Raw genomic sequence first — 19,543 nt, 5'->3', positions numbered from 1 at the left:
ATCATTTGATACAGTAATCCTCACTTCTGGGCATCTAACCCAAGTGAAGCATCTAAAATATTGGGGATGTTACATGCATAACCCTGTTTATTTTCCTTATTTTTTAACATTTATTTATTTTTGAGAGAGAGACAGAGTGTGAGTGGGGGAGGGGCAGACAGAGAGGGAGACACAGAATCCGAAGCAGGCTCCAGGCTCTGAGCTGTCAGCACAGAGCCCGACGTGGGGTTTGAACCCACGAACCGTGAGATCATGACCTGAGCTGAAGTCAGTCGCTTAACTGATGAGCCATCCAGGTGTCCCTTTGCATAACCCTATTTGATAACATTTGTAGTAGCAAAAATGTTCTATCGTCCTAAATATTCAACCATACAAGCGTGATTAGTAAAATATGGTTATGAAAACAATTCAGCATGTGATCGGGGGGAAAAAGACACATTTGTACACACTCTATAATGTTAAATGAGGGACGCCTGGGTAGTTCAGTCAGCTGAGTGTCCGACTTTGGCTCAGGCCATGGTCTCACAGTTTGTGGGTTCGAGCCCCACATCAGGCTCTGTGCTGACAGCTCAGGGCCCAGAGCCTCCTTCAGATTCTGTGTCTCCCTCTCTCTGCTCCTCCGCACCTCATGCTCTCTGTCTCTCAAAAATAAATAAACATTAATTAAAATTAATTTCTAACTAATTATAATTTAAAAATTATGTTAAATGTGAAGTGGACAGAAGGCTAGAAAGTTATATAAAGTAATCATTTTATACTAGAGGATGAGGGATTCCATGGTTATTTTTCTAAAAATCCATTTTTGAAACATTAAACATATAACACTAACATAAACGTTTCAACAACGTGTGAGACTCTTTCTAAAATTAAGTAGTGGAAACTCTGTACTATACATTTGATTGAGGGCATGGGCATTTTGGTTCATAACCTGGACTTCTTAGTTTAGGTTTTTCTCAAAATCTGATTCTTAAAATAGCACACTGTTTGTTGAAATGATAATGATAAATTCAGTATAATATAATTTTAATTACAGTAATTTCAGCTGAGAGTTTATATGTAAATGTTCACTTGTTTTTCTTATACCACTTTTTGTTTTATTTTTACTTATGTATTTATTTGTATTTAAATTTTTTGAATGTTTGTTTACTTCTGAGAGAGCGGGAGAGAGAGAGAGAGAGAGAGAGAGTGAGTGGGGGAGGGGCAGAGAGAGAGGGGGACACAGAATCCGAAGCAGGCTCCGGGCTCTGAGCTGTCAGCACAGAGCCTGATGTGGGACTCGAACCCATGAACCGTGAGATCATGACCTGAGCCGAAGTCGGACACTTAACCGACTGAGCCACCCAGGCACCCCATTATACCTCTTTTTGTCTTAAATGTTTGTTTTTGAGAGAGAGAGAGAGAGAGACGGAGAACGCATGTGCATCTGTGCACACGTGAGCCAGGGAGGGGGCGAGAGAGGGGGAGAGAGAGACAATCCCTAGCAGGCTCCATGCCGTGAGCGCAGCGCCTGATGTGGGGCTCAATCCCACAAACCGTTGAGATCGCGACCTGAGCCGAAACCAAGAGGTGAATGCTTAGCCGACGGAACCACCCAGGAGCCCCGGAATGTTCACCTGTGTTGGGCTGTGCCGTAAGCAGACCAGTAAGCCTTCGTGTCAAGTCAGATGACGAGACAGATGTGCCAGAAAGCTGCACAGGGCTGGGAATCTCTAGATTTCAGTATTTGTGACGTTGAGGCCCGGAAAATGCTGACCGGTCAGTGAAGATGCAGAGTCCGAACTGTGCCCGTGTAGCTGCAGGGAGAGTCCAAAGGATCCCAAGAAGGCAACTGTGGCAAGAATACGTAGGAATGAGCTTGGGAGGAAAGTAGAGACGCGATTTGACAAGGGGAAGAGAAGAAGGTTGTCACGTAACATAACGTGAAGACAGTCAGGACCCGGAGCTGGTGTGCTCAAGAGTTCGCCGTACGCAACATTGCTTTCGTCTCCCGGCCTGCAGTTCAGTTCACGACGGTCCACAGACCAGTGGTTTCGTCTCGAAGACTGGAGTATGTCCCGGTTCCCTGGGGGTCTTTTGTTACGTGTTCGTCCCCAGCCCGGATTTTGACACTCTCGATCTAGATCTCATTGGAAAAAATAACCGTCGAGGTTTCTGACCTGCAGAAATGGTATGATATATAATTCGCCATTCTTAGGTCATACCGGCCGCCATGTGTGTTGGTTAACAGTTGATTTCAGTTCGGCTGTTAACTAGAACCTTGAACAAAATTACCTAGGCCCTGTGAGACTCAGCTTGCACATCTGCAGAGCGGGGACAGTAACTATTTCATAGGGTCATTGGGAAGGCTTTGTGCATGTGATGCGCATGGCCCCTAGTAAGGGCTTAATAATGAAGTATTATTATTATTATCATCGTCATCACCTTATATTTACTTTTTTCTGTGCACATCTCACATCCCCTGTTAGCTCATAAGTGTTTTGGAAGGCAGTCTTGTGTCTGATTACTTTGTCTCCTTACGGTATTTAACTCAATGCCTTTTAAACTGTGGATAGATGGGGCGCCTGGGTGGCGCAGTCGGTTAAGCGTCCGACTTCAGCCAGGTCACGATCTCGCGGTCCGTGAGTTCGAGCCCCGCGTCGGGCTCTGGGCTGATGGCTCAGAGCCTGGAGCCTGTTTCCGATTCTGTGTCTCCCTCTCTCTCTGCCCCTCCGCCGTTCATGCTCTGTCTCTCTCTGTCCCAAAAATAAATAAACGTTGAAAAAAAAAAAATTAAAAAAAAAAAAAAATAAATAAACTGTGGATAGCTAATTAAGAGCTAATTAAGTGCTTGCCAGTGAGGAAAGAAGAACGGATATGTACCGAAGCCAGTAAAGAATGTTTTAAAATTTCATTTTTTCCTAATCATAACTTATACGGAAATTCTCCTATGTACTGCGGTGTGAAGGAGGTATGTTTTCAGGAGAAGGAAAATTCTTTAGGAGTTGCCGGGATCTCAGAGAGGGCGGAGCCACCATGTGGAGGGGCTCGTTGGAGATGCCCGGGTAGTCCTGCTGCGGTAATGAAATGTGTGCACTTTGCCCAATTTCCAGAACCGCTGTGACTCTTTAGTGTGTGAATTGTGGCATGCATGTGTTATCTGTGGAGGCCATATGGATTAGGATTGTTAGTCAAGAAAGTTGCTTACTGTTTATATTCTGGGCCTGTGAGAACCTCAGAGGAGTTTTTCCAGACCATTGATCTCTTGGGACCTGTTTATTTTTAAGAAAGTTGTTTTCCTAGCTTTTTGTACCGAAGCGGATATTTTGCCTTCCAAAGCATGGAGATTTCACAAGCACGTATCCAAGCCAGGTGCAGTGGACCAGTTCCCTTTTGGCTCCTCGTTCCCATCCTTCCGAGCTCAGCTGTTACTGTCCCTGCAAAATGGCGGCCCCGACATGGAAATGCACAGGATGTTGTGATGTTTGGCTGGACCTTATTGCGTGTTACCCAAAGAAATCCAGGGTAGAGATCAAACTCGAATTGGGCTTGCCCCAGAACATGAGCTGTAACTGTGTGAATGTGGACCCAAGCCAGTACATTCCTCTGATAGATCTGGCTGCCGTGAAGAGATCAGACTTCTGGAATTTCTCAAAGCAAATCTGTGACCACTGGACCCGTTTGCATCCTTGGGGATACACTTCTGGATTGGGATGACTGCGTGCTTGATCCTAGACTCAGCACTTGCGTGCGCTATCTCATTCAACCTTCACAACAACCCTCTTGTGTTGCATTTTTTATCCCATTTTATTTCTGAAAAAGCCTTACAGAATTTATAATACGAACAAGGACTCATATTTAATTACTGTTAGAAACAGAATCTCTAGGCATAGAGCTGACTCCCAACTTCATGCCCTTGCCCTCTGAACTGTACTGCCTCCTTAGTAAATAGAAATGGCAAAATACTGAGGGTCTGAGCTCAAATTCCAGATGGCTCCCTAGTTATGTAAGAAGAAAAAGAAAGGCTCGAAGCAGTACAACCTATCTTGGCCTCGGTTTCATTGTCTCATATATCAGGTATGTCAGGATTGGGCCCATAGCTAGTGTTCCTTCTCAGTGTAAAAACGAATCTTGTGAGATGTAATTTGGAAGCCAAGGCGTCATACTTACTGGATTATTAAAGTAGAGTGAACTCCTGTATGTGGTTCAAAGTCTAAAAGATTATAAATTGGTTTACAGTGAAAGTCAAGACTTCCTCTCTTATGCCTCCCACCCGCAGTTTCTCCTCCCCTAAAATATTTTGATGGTTTATGAGCTCAGTGGGGAAGAGTCTTTGAAACTGAGACTTCTCCTGGAGCATGACGGGATGTGTGATGTTCCGAAGGCACACGCCAAGATGGATATTCTGTGTATGTGGCTTGTTCGAGGCTGGTTATTTCACTTTCTGTGTTAAAACCCAAACTTCCTATTGTCCCATGGCACCTAAATTACTGCCCTTTCCATGATTCCAATTTTTTTTTTGCAGAAAATTTTTATTTATGATAAGATCCCTGATAGTGGGGAGTAAAACAGAATGAGATAAACAAAGTGAGACGTAGGGTAGCTTGCCTGTTTTGTTCCCTTTTGCTTTACATCAGTGACCCTCAAACCTGGCTCTACCCTTTAATCACCTGGAGAGGTTAAAAAAACCCAAAAAACATAGAGATGACTGAGCCTTGCCTTAAGCACCTGAATCAGAATTTACCAGGGTGAGCCCTAGGTGGCTGGATTTCTGGGTGTGATAGCTTTACAAATTTATACGAGAAGCCAAACAACATAGGAGTGCTTTTAACGTGTTCGTTTAGTTGTAAAGCTAAAGAATGAGGCTGCGTATGTTTCTACCACGGAACGGGGCTGGTTCTGTGACTTCCATGGTTTCCCCTTTATCTTGTTTACTTTTTTAACAAGCAGTCTCATTGAGGTTTTAGTTTATATAGCATAAAATTTGGTCATTGCAAATGTACGACTCGTAGATTTTTAGTTTTTTGCAGAGTTGTGCAACCATCACCACCATCCAGTTTTGGAACACTTCTTTCGCCCAGAAAGATCCACGTATCTGCAGTCACTCCCTGTTTCCGCCCCAGCCCCAGGCAGCCGCTAATCTACGTGCTGTGTGTCTTCAGACAGCTGTACTTTCAGAAGCAGCCCAGGTGATTTTGATGCTCTGCAAATGTTAGGAACCCTTACTTTGAACTTACTAGCAGACTTTAGGGACATTCGCTTGGTCAAGATCTTGACCTACAGAAACACCTTTGAAAATAAGTAAGATTGTTCTTGTACTTTCACGGGACCCTCAGCACACTCTGACTTTTGACCCTTACTAAAATGTGCATCGTCCCTCTTTTCCACTAACATGTTTTTACTGTTGGATACAGGCCAACATAGGATTACTCACACAGTTGGTGGAAAATAACCTCTTTCCATAAGCAGTTTCTTCTGCTCATCAACATAGTTGGAAATGGAAAAGTACCAACAAGCCAATGGGTTGGTGCAGTCTTTCTAGGATAGTCTTGAGCTTATTAAACTGGGTAGCCCATCTTCTCTTGGAAAAGACGAACGTGATCATTCAGTGCATTGGCGGGCAGGGGTGGGGGGGAGTCAAAAGAGCTTCTCTCCTTTCCTTGATTCCTACTGTGGCTTCCTAGACCTCTCCTGCTCTTTCCCACTCTTCCCCACACCACAGTGAGAGCAGAGGCTCCTACCTTTCGAAGCGTGTCCACCTTCAGCCGTCCTGTCTCCCACAGCTCCTTTCCTGGCCCAGTGGGTCCCGAACATCAGGTTGTGCTGCACGTTAGGATCAACCGGGAGCTTTTGTAGATCTATTAGCCATGCCAGTTAAATTAGAGTCACCGGGGATGAAAGCTTGTTTTCAAGTGTTATTTGGCTTAATTCCTACCTCTTTGTTCCCTAAAACTGGGATCGTGGCTGCTGACTCTGTTTCCAAGCCTCCCAGCTGGAGTTCCTAAGTAATCCCAACTCCTCATCTTTGCCAACACTGACGGACTCATGTGATGTCATCCTAATCTGACATTAAAAGGAAATTTTAGTTTCAGGAGCTAAGAGACCAACATAACTATCTTCATTTTCTTCCAGTATCTGGTTCATCATCGTTGGGGCTCCATACTCAAGAGCACAGAAGAAAGCTAGAGTACCAGGGTTGTGCTGTGAAAGTACGTTCTGAAAAGACAACCTACGGAATGGGGGAAATATTTGCAAATCATATGTCTAAGCATCCAGTGTCCAGAATATGTAAAGAATTCTTACCACTCAATCAAAAGGAGATAAACAACCCAATTTAGATACGGGCAAATGTTTTGAATAGACATTTCTCCAAAGCAGACATGTAGATGGGCAAGAAGCACATGAAAAGACATTCACGATCATTAGTCGTTAGTGAAATGCAAATCAAAACCACAATGAAATAGCACTTCACTCCCATTAGGATGGCTGTAATAATACAAAGAAAAATGGAAAACAACAACTTTTGGCAGAGATGTGGAGATCCTTGTGCATTGCAGGTGGGAATGTAAATGGTGTAACCATTGTGGAAAGCTATTCGATTGTTCGTCAGAAAGTTAAACAGAGGATCACCTTAAGATCTAGCAGTTTCTCGAGATGTATATACGAAAGAATCGAGAACTAGTATTCACATACTTGTATGTGAACAGCACTGCTATTCACAGTAGCAAAAAGGTGCGAACAATCCAAATGTCCATCAATAGGTGAATGGATGGTCGGCATCCGGTTACGGCCATACGATGGGATATCGTTCAGCCACGTAAGGGATAAAATACAACATGGATGAACCTTGACAACGTTATGCCAAGTGAAAGAAGCCAGACTCAAAAGGTCATGTGCCATATGATTCCACTTATATGAAACCTCCAGAATAGATAAATCCAGAGAGACAGAAAGCGTGTTGATGATTGCCAGGGTCTGGGGAGGAAGGGACGGAGGGAGAGTGACTGCTTTAGTGGTGACAGAGCTTCTTTGGGGATGATGAAAGCGTTTTGGAACATTGCAAATGTACCAGACGCCGCCGAATCGTGCACTTCAGAAAGGTTCATTCTACGTTTGGTTGACTTTACCTGTTAGAATCCTACCTCGCCCCAGTGTCCTGGGCATCAGGGTCTGCTGTGCCCTCCAGCGCTTGGCTGTGCACCCTTTCTGTGTCCCGGAAGACAGATGGTAGGGCTCAGTGGAACTCCGCTTCCGGACAGCCTGCTTCTTAATCCCGTCCTCCCACGTGAGAAGCATCCGATAAAGTTTTGACCCTCAAATAAGCCTAAGAACCGGGGAGACTTAGTTAGAAAGAAGAGAACCACTTGAAACGAGCCTCATCACCTCTTGTGTGGGTGTGGGCAGGAGGTTGGCCCGCAGCAGGCTTTGAGGTTACGTCCTGCAAGGTCGAGTGACCTCCGACCGGAGACTCGCACAGGGTCTTGTAGATCAGTAAACACCCAATAAGGGGTTGATTGAATCTGTCAAAAAATCCCATTTATCTTTTTCTCTGTTTGGTCTGTTAGCCTCAGGACTCTGTCTTCTGCTGCGCAGGCTCTCTTAGGATTGTATTCTAGGCACCCAGCGTGGTGCCTGCCGTGGAGCAGGTGCTCAGGAAGTATCTGCTCACTGAACTCAGGAACAAATAACTGTTGGCAGTGAAGGCGCCGCTAGGTTTTCAACACCTTCTTGGTTTAAGTTGGGTAATTTTGCCAGAATTTAGGCGCAGCTCTTATTTTCTGTGCATGGGTGGGGATTAGGGGAAAGAATTTGGTTCCAGAAGACTGGTTGCAAATACCCGGCTGTTCTCCTCTTCCTGGGTTCCCAGAGAAAAGCTAGGATGCTCAGTTAAATTTGAGTTTCAGGTAGACAAGTATGTCCCGTGCCATCTCTGGGACATACTTACGCTACAATAACTTTTGTTTCTCTGCGATTCAGATTTAACTGGGAATCCCGTGCTTTTATTTGCTAACCCAGTCGCTGCGTCGTGACTGATGGTTCACCCCTGGTTCCAGCTGCCCTGCTCTCCGTGTTCTTCCCCGGGATCTAGTCTCTTCTACAGCTGGAAGGGAATGGCCCTGTTTGGGCTGTGTACACTTGCCAGGAAATAATAATCTGGTTGTTACGTGAGGGTTTCCAGCATTGTTCAGCGCAGCAATGATTCAGGTGTGAATCATTTGGCTCCATAGTTGGTTTTGTTTGGTTTTGTTTTCCTCTCTTTTCTTTTGTATTTAATGCTGATACGAGAACCGTGTTCTCTTGTTTGTTCTGACACTGGCCAGCTGTGAGCAGGATGGCTCAGAGAGACCTAAGAGGTGGCCTTCTCTCTTTCACTTGACATTGGTGACCAGTCTGCTCTTCTCGGGGACGCCTCACTCTCTCTCTCTTCCTTCTTCCTTCTTCCTTCTTCCTTCTTCCTTCTTCCTTCTTCCTTCTTCCTTCTTCCTTCTTCCTTCTTCCTTCTCCTCCGGTGTGTGAGGTGGAATGTGGTCCAGGCACAGGCACTGTCCGCTCTAGCTGTGGCTGAAGCCAGAGATGTGCCTGTGGCGTGGGACCTGGGTTACTGAGAGCACCTGCCCCAGCCACCGGAACGCTCCCACGATGGATTTCTTGAAAGTCTCCCCTTTTCGTCTCTGCAACCGCATGCCGATACGTTGAGTTGTCTCCGTGTTAAATGTTCCACAAACCTGTCCTGAGTTCTCACCGTGTTCCTGGCAGCTGTGCCAGATGCCCGGAACCTAGAAACGTCTAAGATCTTGTCACGGCCCTCGCCGAACTTACAGCTGGTAATTTTTAAAACTTAAGAAAGTTTCAATTGTGGTAACGAGCGCACGTTCAATTCACCATCTTCACCATTTCCGGGCGAACAGTTGAGCGGTGTTGAATTTACTGACATTGCTGTGCAGCCAATCTCCAGAACGTTTTTAGCTTCCCGAACTGAAACTCTGTATCCATTCAGCAGCATCTCCCCATTGCCCACCCCCTCCCCCGCCGTGCCCCGAATCCCTGGAAACTGCCATTCTCCTTTCCGTCTCTGGGAGTTTGGCCAATCTTAGATACCTCACGTAGTGGCATCACACAGTCCATATTTGTCTTTTTGTGCCTGGCTTATTTCACTTACGTGATGTCCTCCAGGTTCATCCGTATTGTGGCAAAAATAGGATTTCCTTCCTTTCCGTGTCTGAAAAATATTCCATTGTGTATATAGACCACGTTTTGTTGGAGGTCACTGGGTTGATTCCACTCTTCGTTAATGTGAATAGTGCTGCTATAAACATAGCGTACAGGATCTTCGAGATCCTGCTTTCATTTTTATTGGCTAGATACCCCAAAGTGGAATTACTGGACCGTATTGTATTTCTAGTTTTAATTTTTTGAGGCACCTCCATGCTGTCTTCCATAGGGCTATGCCGTTTTGCAGTCCCAGTCATGGTGCACAAGTGTTCCGATTTTTCCACATCCTCACCAGCACTTGTTATTTTCTGTTTGTTTGTTTGTTTGTTTGTTTGTTTGTTTGTTTGTTTTGGGTAGGAGTCACCCTAATGGTATATAGAGTTGTCAATTTTGAATAGTAACAACCCTTTTGTCAGGTTGAATCTAGGAGATGCCATGAAGGCTTTCCCAGTGATTGGGCCGTGTTCCTCCTGTGTGCAAGAGAACAGTGTAGAGGGATTTAACAGAAATCTCTGGATCTTCGTTGCTGTGGCACCGCTTTTGGTAGGCTTTCCGTCTATACTTAGAGTGGCTGGTATTTGAGGCCTTCCATGGACGCCAAACGATACCGGGAAGAGATAACACATGCTTTGCGGGCTAACTGCGTGTAGAATGTGTGAGGTAGTTGACGTGTTTCCCACGTCGTTTCTCTGAGGAAGTCAGTCACACGGGGAAGACTGAGGCTCAGGAATGTACTATTTTAGGAAGAAAGAGCGTCGGGGAAGTAGTGAAGAAGGCAAATTTGGTAAGAAATTTGGGCAAGTGCCACTCAAATGTCAAGTGATGGAGTTGAATTTGAACTCTTGCAACTATAAATTTGCATTAGTATTTTATGTTGCATGTTGCTGTTATGTCTATATGATGCTGTTTTCCAAAAGGGTATAAAATACCTATTATCAGGATAGGGGACAAAACTCCCTTCCCATAAGAAAATGATAATAGGGGACTTATGAAGGCATCGAACCAAATTCCTACACATCTTGATCAACGCAACTTTACCGCTTTTCCCCCCGAGACCGCGCCAATATGTATTTTTAATTGAGGTGTAATTCACACACAACATTATGTTAGTTTCAGGCGTACAGCGTGATGATTCTGTGTCTGTACATGTTGCGAAGTGATCACGGCAATAACTCTAGTTGGCGTCCATCACCACCCACTTACGGAGTTGTTTTTTCTTGTGGTGAGAGCTCTTCTAAGATTGACTGTCCTCAGCCACGTGGTGCAGCATTATGAACTCTGGCCGGCGTGCTGTGCCTTACAACCTCACCACCTTCTCTCCGGATACTCTGCCAGCTTGCCTGAATTTCGTCTGTATTGCTACCATCAAAGGGTGGTTGCCCAGTTAGTCACAATATTTTGGACTGCCCTCTGTTGAAGAAATCTCCCCACCGGGGTCCAGGTGAGCAGGTTACATAAACAAATGTAGATAGTTTAGCCCTTTCCCTGGGGGGAAATGAGCAGGCGGTGTTTGTTTGGAAATCCTTTTGTAAAGCACCAGGTGTCTGCCGTGTTTCTCAGTAGCAAGCCCGCGGGCCACAGGAAAGAGGCAGGAAACCCCTCTGCCTGCTGACCCAAACGGGCATGGCTTTCAGCTGATGGCCTTGACTGTGGTTCTTTGCTCCTAAATCTTTTCACCTTTAGAACTTTTACATAGCAGCTGACTTCCGTTTTGCCCCATGTGGTCGTCTGGGAGGAGAATGTTTATTTGTGAATAACATCCATGCTCCAGGACAGAACGGAGAACATCCGTTTCATTCTCTAAAATGTATGAAGTGCTTTGTCCTTACAAGATAGAATCAGCAGGAGGTCTACTTAATAGCACTTGCGTGTGTGATTCTTAACCTTACGTAGACTCCTTGGAGAGTCTCGTGAAAGAAGGCTTTGGGCACTGTGTCCAGAAAAAATCCATCCATGTATACTTTCATGCCAAATTCTGTGTATAATTTCAGGGGGCTCTTGGGAAACTACCGGCTCCCTTATGCTTTATAAAGACTGTTCTGTCTCCAGACATTCTTGAACTCCCTCTTATGAATGTTCATTATGATTTCTCTTTTCTGCTCCAAATAATGATTATTTCGTTTTTACTAAGCTCTCAGTTGTGTGGAGAAGCCTGTCACCGCAAAAACGTAAACTGTGTGTTAAAAAGAGTATTTTTTTTTCCTCATGAGTTGCCTTTCATCCCAGACAGAGAGTATAAGAAGCTACTTCAGAAAGGGGCAGAGGCTGGAGGCTGATACGTATTGAGTACCTACTATGTGCCAGGCACCGTGCTTGGTACCTTATATATGTGATCTCACTTAATTCCGACAACGATGCTATGACGTGGATTTACTCACGTCAAACGGAGGTAGAGCTGAGGCTCAGAGCTTTAAGTCAGTCGCGGGGATTCTGTCAGACCCTAGAGTCCACTTTCCTCAGTAGTATGTGGCTTCTAAAAGAACATGTATCTTGTTCGAAAATACCGGGGTCTGGAAAAAAGAGCACGTCCCGGGGACACTGGTGACCTGCGGGTGGCGGAAGAGTGGGTGGAGAAGGAGTGGTTGGTGAACCTTCCCGGGGAGGTACTGGAGGCCCCGGTGGGCCACAGAAGGCCGTCTCGCTCACGAGCTCTGATGCTTGCATTGAAACAGGAAGATGCCATTAGGAGACCCGGCTTCGTCCAAATCAGAGCGGTCATCGCGCGCTGCATTCTCTCCCCCCAACCAAGTGGGCACGAAGGAGAGAAAACCAAGAGGAGGAAAAGACATGTGGGTTCTCATTAGAAAAGTAGGTCAGAGTCTCACTCTTTTGGTCTGCTCCCAGCCTCTTCCCTTGTATTCTTCATTATCTTTAGAGCACATGCCGTGACCGCCCAGGGCCCTGCTCATAAAGCTCATTGTGCTCGGGAGCTGTTTTGTGGCCGTCAGCAGTACGGGCCACAGTGCACATAAGGAAAATCTCAGCAGTGCTCTGGTTTGGGATGTTGGTCAGTCACTGTGGGGCGGCCTCTGTTAACCTCATTGATTAAAAGGCTTTTCCCTTCTCTAATAAAAAAGACGGCTTTATTTCCTAGAGCTGTTGCTCTGGAATTTTTCCCAGCAAACTTTTCTTTTTTCTTTAAATTTTGATAGTTAGTGGAAAATTCGTTGGGTCACATGGACTGTCTGATCCTCAATGGGTGGAAATCAGCCTCGGGAGTTAGGTTTCGTGGTGAGTGACCAAAGTGGGAATCAACCCACTCTTGGGGCATATAAAATAAGCCCATTTAGAGGAATCTCATGAATTTTCATCACGAACTAACAAACATCGGAGGTCATTAAGAAACCAAAATAATAATACACTATCTTTCTCATGGCTTCTATCAAAGAGCCTAGTCAAATGAATTATGAAGGGAGAAATTATACTTTTGAATCCTCAGTGCTTTCGTTCAACCATGAATGGTATTCATTCAGAGCATTGTAAGGAGCGTTTGAGTGAGAGAGATTCGAAGCGAGGAAAAGTAGGTACATGCTGGTAGGATAAAGAGGGTCAATTCTAATGTAGAATTTGAATGTTGGAGATAATCTAACGCCGCCCAATTACATACACCAAAAGGCACGTGACCATTGTCTCTGTGCAGGAACAGAGTCACCTGCCAGGCTTCTGAAAATACAGCTTTCTGGGTCCCACCTCCAGAGTTTCTGATTGAGAGTCTCCAGATGGGCCCAAGAGTTTGTGTTTCTGGCAAGTTCACCGGTGATGCTGCAGCCCCAGGCCGTGTCATGAGCACTGCGCTGCCCGGTCCCTGCGGGTGGTTGATGCATGCAGGGTTTGCTGGAACCCTTCCAGTGAGATGGGCTGTGAAAGCTGCCTCGTCTGCCCGCGGGGCATCTTTCCTAGAGCTTCTTCATACTGCACAGAGCCTGCTTCCCAGCAACCCTACCCCGGTCCTAATTCTGCCAGCTGGAATTACTCTGAATACACCTAATCCCCATATAAATGCCTACACTAACAGACTTATCCTAAGGAGAAGAACAGATAGGGTCCGTTTGGCCAATGATGCCGTTCCGCTCCATGCTAGGGAATGCTTGTTCAATCTATTCTGCTACCCAGCTCCCAGCGGGTTTGGGTTTTTTTTAAATTGGGGTTACACGTAGAGCAAAGCGTATAAATCTCAGGGGTGAATCTTCACATGTGTGTACACCCGTACTACAACTACTTCCGGGCCAAGACATAGAGTATTTTCACCGCCGCAAAGGATTTCCCGCACTCTTTCCCCGTAGGTGCTTGTCCCCCAGGGGTATCGACCATTCTTAACCACTGTCCCGCGTCAGTTGCCGCGGACGCACTGTGCTGGTCTTGAGCTTTACGTAGACGGAAGCGTGGAGAGTATCCTCTCTCTGTGTCTTCTGTTTCCACTCAGAATGACTGTGAGATGTTGTAAATCACAGCGGCTCTCTCCTTTTTGTTGCACGCAGTATCCCAAGTTCAATCTGTTGTATTGTCTTGCATTTAGTTCCCTTATTCTGTTTTCTGTATTTTTAAGGCTTACAATAACATTAGCGAGCATGACTGCTTACCATGAGTCAGAAGGGTCTAAGTACAGTAGCCCCCCTCCCTTCTCCATGATTTCGTTTCCCTCAGTCACGGTTATCCACGGTCACCCACGGTCCTGAAAGCAGATGCTTCTCCTTCCGACATGTGGTCAGAAGGTCAGTACTGGCCTCGCGCGAGGTCACGTGCCTGTGTCGTTCACCTCGCTTCATCTCATCGTGGAGGCGCTTAATCATCCCACCTCATCCCAAGAAGAGTGCAGCCCCAGAAGATGCTTTGAGAGAGAGAGAGAGAGAGAGAGACCCACGTTCACGTAGCTTTTATTACAGGCTATTGCTGTATTGTTCTATTTTATTATTTGCTATTGTTGTTAGTCACTTACTGTGCCTGATTTATAAATTAAACTTGATTGTAGGTATGTATGTACAGGAAAAAAGCATAGTGTATACAGGGTTCAGTACTATCCAGGGTTTCAGGCATCCCCTGGGATCTTGGAATGTGGATAAGGGTGGGGCTAAGGAAGGACTGCTCTCTATTACATCACTTAATCTTTTCAATAGTGTGTGTTTGGTAGACCATGAATCCATTTTGCGGATGAGATCACCAAGGCTCAGTGACTTGCCCAAAGTCTCATGGGTCATAAGAGGTAGAGCCAGTATCAGAAGCAAGTCCTTCTGCCTCATTCAGGATTCCAAGTGCTCAGCTGTGTTACCAGGCCTGTCACTCTCGGTGCTTTACCAGTGATCACCAATGTGAGATCCACTCTGAAGAGCGTGCATTTTCCTTCCGTGTCAAGGACCTTTCCATTTTCAGCCTTTGTTTCCTTCCTCGTCTTTAGTGGTGCTCAGGTGTCTTGGACCGTGTTGGTGAACTGGAAATGTGCGGTTGACGTTTCCAGCTCCTTCTGCAGATGAGCAGGTCTGTTGGAAGCGTGTCTTTCCTACAACTGCCTCCTGTAAGAATGAAATCTCCTATTTGCTGGCTTTCCGGTCACACCCGAAACTCCTGCCCTTGATGGGTACAAATAATACAAGAATCAGTTCTTCCCAGTGGTTCCTGTTCAAGTTACACCTAAACTGTTCCTGAAAAATAACGTTCTGTTCTGTTGCAGGAAATGTTTAAACTTCCTTTGACTTAAATGTCTAATAAACGCTTAGCAGAAGGAAGTTTATTTTTAAATACAAATTGCCATGGGCAAATTATGCCTTGTTTCCTTTTTTATTTTGTTAATTAGTGATGGGAGATGGCTGGTCAGCTCACTCTATGGTATCAACTTGAATAGATTTAAAAAAAACAATCAGATGTTTTGCAGCAGTTGTAAGCCTGGCTTTGATTCAGTATCCGGATGAAGTCTCCACGTATACTGATGTTCCTATATTCTCCATTTTATTTTTATGTTCCCCTCGGTGCATGCAGAGCTAAAAAATTTGAATTTCCATTGCTAAGTACATAGACACGGTGGTGTTTGGATTTAGAAAGGTGAGTAGTCTGCAAAATAATTCTCTGTTCTAAGAGAAAATGAAGGTCAGGGGTAAAACATGGGCTGTACTTAATCTTTCATCCCAGTTATTTTTCATAAATCATTTAAAATCCATGTATGTATCTTCCTGTAATTCTAATTTATATGTAAAGATTTATGCTGGGGAAAACATTGGCTCTTTAAAAAGAGCCAGAAACTTTCCGGACACACAGTATGTTAGGGCAGCTAAAAGATTGGGGTGAGAAAGGTGTTTTTTGTGGAAGATTCCCATATGGAAGGCATGGCAGGACTAGACCCCGCCCTTTTGCAGCTCTGATTAAATAGTGGACCCAGACGAACCTCGTCAGTGACTGGTAAAAGTATGAAGTGAAAGATCGATGAGGAGCTTGATAATGGGGGGTCCGATTGACCATATGGGCGCCCGCCATCTTTCTTACTACGACTGAAGGTAGACAAGTAGATACTGTATACTTGTGATTTGAAAAAGCGGTAAGTACTCAGCATCTCCTGTGAAGCGTTCTTGTCAGTGGTCCTGACCTGAGCCTCACCAAGCCTCTAACTTTCCTACTGGAACACAGGACGATACGGAGGATGGAGCTGGGGTTCTCAACCTTGACTGCACGTCAGACTCACATGGGGAATTTTAAAGTCTTGATGCCTAGGCTGTGTCCCAGACCAATTAAATGAGCTCTTGGCCTGGATATCGGCATTTTTTCTAGCTCCCCCAGATGTTAGAATGCGAGCTAAGGCTGGAAACTAGGGGAATCGAGGAGCAAGTTAAGAGACAAGACAAGCAAATAATCACGAAATGCAGAATGTGAGAAATTCCATAAGACGGATGACTAGTGTTTCACAACGCAGTTACGTAGCATTCGAAGAAAGGCAGGGGGAGGGGATATTTGTAGATTAAAAAAGATTTAAGAAACATAAACCCAGTGTGATGTGTGGTCTGTTTTTGATCTGGATTCAAACAACTCAGCCCTACCAAGACACGTTCTAGAGAATCGGGAAAATTTCAATACAGACGGAGTATTCCAGGATGATACGGCACTGAACATTGGTTTTGTTACTTGTGATGAGAGATGCATACCGAAGTAGCTACAGATGAAATATGATGTCTGGGATTTGTTTTAAAATATTCTAGCAGAAGATGGTGAGGGGATTCGTGAAAACAGGTAAAAAAAATTGGTACGAGGTGGATAATTGTTAAAGTTGGATAAAGGGTACACGGAGGTTTATTTTACTGTTCTCCCTGCTTTCGTATGTTACACAGTTCACGTAAAAGTTGAAAAAGAAGGCATAGAGGTGACATATCTAACCTCTCTTGCACGGTGACATATTATCAGTATGAAGTCTGTGAAGTTCATATGGAAAGTAAACCTGCAATAAAATAAACTCTAACCCTCTGTGTCTATTGAAAACAGCCCAGCTCTTCAGAAAAATACTGGTAGGTTCAGTTATTGATTATGTTTGTGTCTTATTTGCAGGTGATTCTGAGCTGCCTCCCTCCACTGTTATCAACCAAAATGACACTTTTGCCAAAATCATTTTTAAGCCTAGCGTGGTACAACAAGCCAAGATTGCCCAGAATGGCATTTTGGGAGATTTCATCGTTAGGTATGATGTCAACAGGGAGCAGAGCATTGGGGACATCCAGGTAATGGGTTCATTGTTACCATTTCCTGTCAGTTGCTTGATACTTGTCGTTAGACTCAGGACGAGGGATTCCAGTTCTTACCTAAGGGAGGGAGAACTCTCTGGTTCTTAGAAATTTGTTTTACCCTAGAATAGGTCTCCGAGGGGCCTAGGGTGTTCCCTTCCTAGAGGCTGAGGCTATCTATTTCCTGCTTCAGTAATCTGGAGAGCAAATGAAATCTGTAATATAATTTTCCCTGCCGTGTTTTAGATGAAGTTAGAATTTTAGTTCGTCTTCAATTTTAATTGAGAGCCTGGTGCAATGGCTCATTTCCCTTTAGGTTTTATTGCTCCAGAGACAGGGCGGGAATATTAAAATGTATTTGCACGCATCCAGAATGCAGACAACTTTGACGTCTCAACTTGTAAAAACCGGATACTGAAGGAAGCAGGAATTCCAAGTGGCCAAGGGTCATAAGGGGGTGGGTAATAGAAATTGAGCTAGTCAGCATAGTCGGGAAGTTTCTAAGGGCTGATATTAACCGTATGCAGATTAAATCGGCAGTTGGGTCTCCCGGAGGGGTCAGTAGATACTTTTGCCGGGGGTGTGGAAGCTGTTTCACGCTCTGACTTTTAGAAGTTATGTAGACTGGCCGTTTTAGCTCGTCTGCCTGCCCGTTCTGGGTACTACCATCTCGACCTTCTCTTCCCTCCACCAGGTTCTAAATGGCTATTTTGTGCACTACTTTGCCCCCAAAGACCTGCCTCCTTTACCCAAGAACGTGGTATTTGTGCTTGACAGCAGTGCCTCCATGGTGGGAACCAAACTCCGGCAGGTGAGTGGCCGCCAGCCGCCAGTTTTGTGCTTTCTCACCTGTGCCTGGAGCCATGACGTTCTCTGTGAATAAAGTGCAGTGGATGCCAAATGTCCGCTCTGCCATCCAGCTCTTCTTGCCTACAGAGAACATTCCAGAACTGCTTCAGTTAAGCCGTTGACATTATCATTTCAGGATGGCAGTTTTAAGAGAGCAGAGACATAGGCTATAGAAATACTTTGAAAACTGGGGCGCCTGGGTGGCGCAGTCGGTTAAGCGTCCGACTTCAGCCAGGTCACGATCTCGCGGTCCGTGAGTTCGAGCCCCGCGTCAGGCTCTGGGCTGATGGCTCAGAGCCTGGAGCCTGTTTCCGATTCTGTGTCTCCCTCTCTCTCTGCCCCTCCCCCGTTCATGCTCTGTCTCTCTCTGTCCCAAAAATAAATAAACGTTGAAAAAAAAATTAAAAAAAAAAAAAGAAATACTTTGAAATAAAGGGAACTGGCAGAGTATATAATGTGAGCGGGACAGGAATTCACAGCACCATCGTCGACGGAGTCATTCTGTCCGGTAGTGATGTCCTTTGAAGAGCAATAGAATAGAGTCCTTGGCGGCCCCCTTGACCTATCCTCAGAACAAAGGACTTCTGTCTGAGTAATTCAGGAGTGATACTATTTTTTTCTTTAAGTGTATTTATTTATTTTGAGAGAGACAGAGACCATGCAAGTGGGGAAGGACAGAGAGAGGGGGAGAATCCCAAGCAGGCTTCGCACTGTCAGCACAGAGCCCGATGTGGGGCTCAAACCCATGAAACGGCGAGATCATGACCTGAGCTGAAATCAAGCGTTGGATGCTTAACTGACTGAGCCACCCAGGTGCCCCAGGAGCGATATTCTTATAGTGTCGAGGATGAATGTTAAAGTTCTAGGGATAGGAGGGACAGTAAGGTACATGAAATATTAAATATTATAAATTTTATAAATTTATAAATTATACTAAAAATACAAGTATTACATTGTTCTTTTTCACCCACTGGAAAAGGCTATTCCTCATGTTGCTCTGGTGTCATAAATATCAGAAACTTGCATTTATAATCTAGTTTCAACTCCCATAACAGAAAACAAAAAGCTACTGGCTGCCAGAGCCAGTAATAACTCTACATTCGTCAAACACTTAGTTCGCTTAGCTTTTCTTTCTTAATTCATGATCTGTTTTTAGCAATTAAAAATACGTGGTTTAATGAGTGAAATAGTACCTCAGACCTCAAAAGAATCCCCTGCTTCACCTCTTTCCACCTCTAGATCCCACTCCACATGCAGTGGAACCTGATCTTAGCTGATCAGCTGTTGTAAATATTTTCTCTCAGTTACGACTTTGTAAGTTGTTTCTTTGGCCATCTGCGTTTAAAAAGTCACGTAGTAAAATCTGTTGATTTTTTTTTTCTTCATGGCATCTGATTTTTCTCCACTCCAAAATAGTAAAAAAGAGATTCCATGCAAAAATAAGGTTGAACTCTTTTTCTTTCAGAAGATTGCCAGATATAATTTCAACTAGTATAGGGGCAAGATAACTTCACCCTGTAAATCGGTTCTGGATAGTTCTTCAACGCCCCATTCTTGTCCAGAATTCAACCTGCTGCCTCCTCCACGTGAATGCTTTTCCTTCCTTTTGCATCTTTGACCTTCCATCTGGGATTAACTTTCCTTTTGCTTGAAGAACACTCTGTGGTATCTTCTTAAATGTGGGTCTGCCAGTAAAGAATTCTCTTAGTTTTTGTTTGTCTGAAAATTATTTCTTGCACTCTCAGTATTTAAGGATATTTTGAAAGGAATGGAATTGTAGGTTGGTAGTGATTTTCTTTCAGTCCCTGGAA

General features: G+C 44.8%; 1 protein-coding gene across 1 annotated transcript in view; it reads left to right on the top strand.

The window, feature by feature from the left end:
* The window catches only part of ITIH5 (inter-alpha-trypsin inhibitor heavy chain 5), an 80,118-nt gene that overhangs the window by 28,975 nt on the left and 31,600 nt on the right, over window positions 1-19,543 (top strand). The window contains exons 6-7 of the mRNA XM_047066835.1: window positions 16,711-16,880; window positions 17,578-17,694. Coding sequence (XP_046922791.1) covers window positions 16,711-16,880; window positions 17,578-17,694 — 287 coding nt within the window. The remainder of the gene's footprint in view (window positions 1-16,710; window positions 16,881-17,577; window positions 17,695-19,543) is intronic.

The sequence above is a fragment of the Lynx rufus genome, unplaced genomic scaffold (assembly GCF_022079265.1).
Source record: "Lynx rufus isolate CCGP_SWC_20201006 ecotype Redwood Valley unplaced genomic scaffold, mLynRuf1.p SCAF_7, whole genome shotgun sequence".
NCBI lineage: Eukaryota > Metazoa > Chordata > Mammalia > Carnivora > Felidae > Lynx > Lynx rufus.
This window is presented reverse-complemented; position numbering and strand designations above follow the sequence as displayed.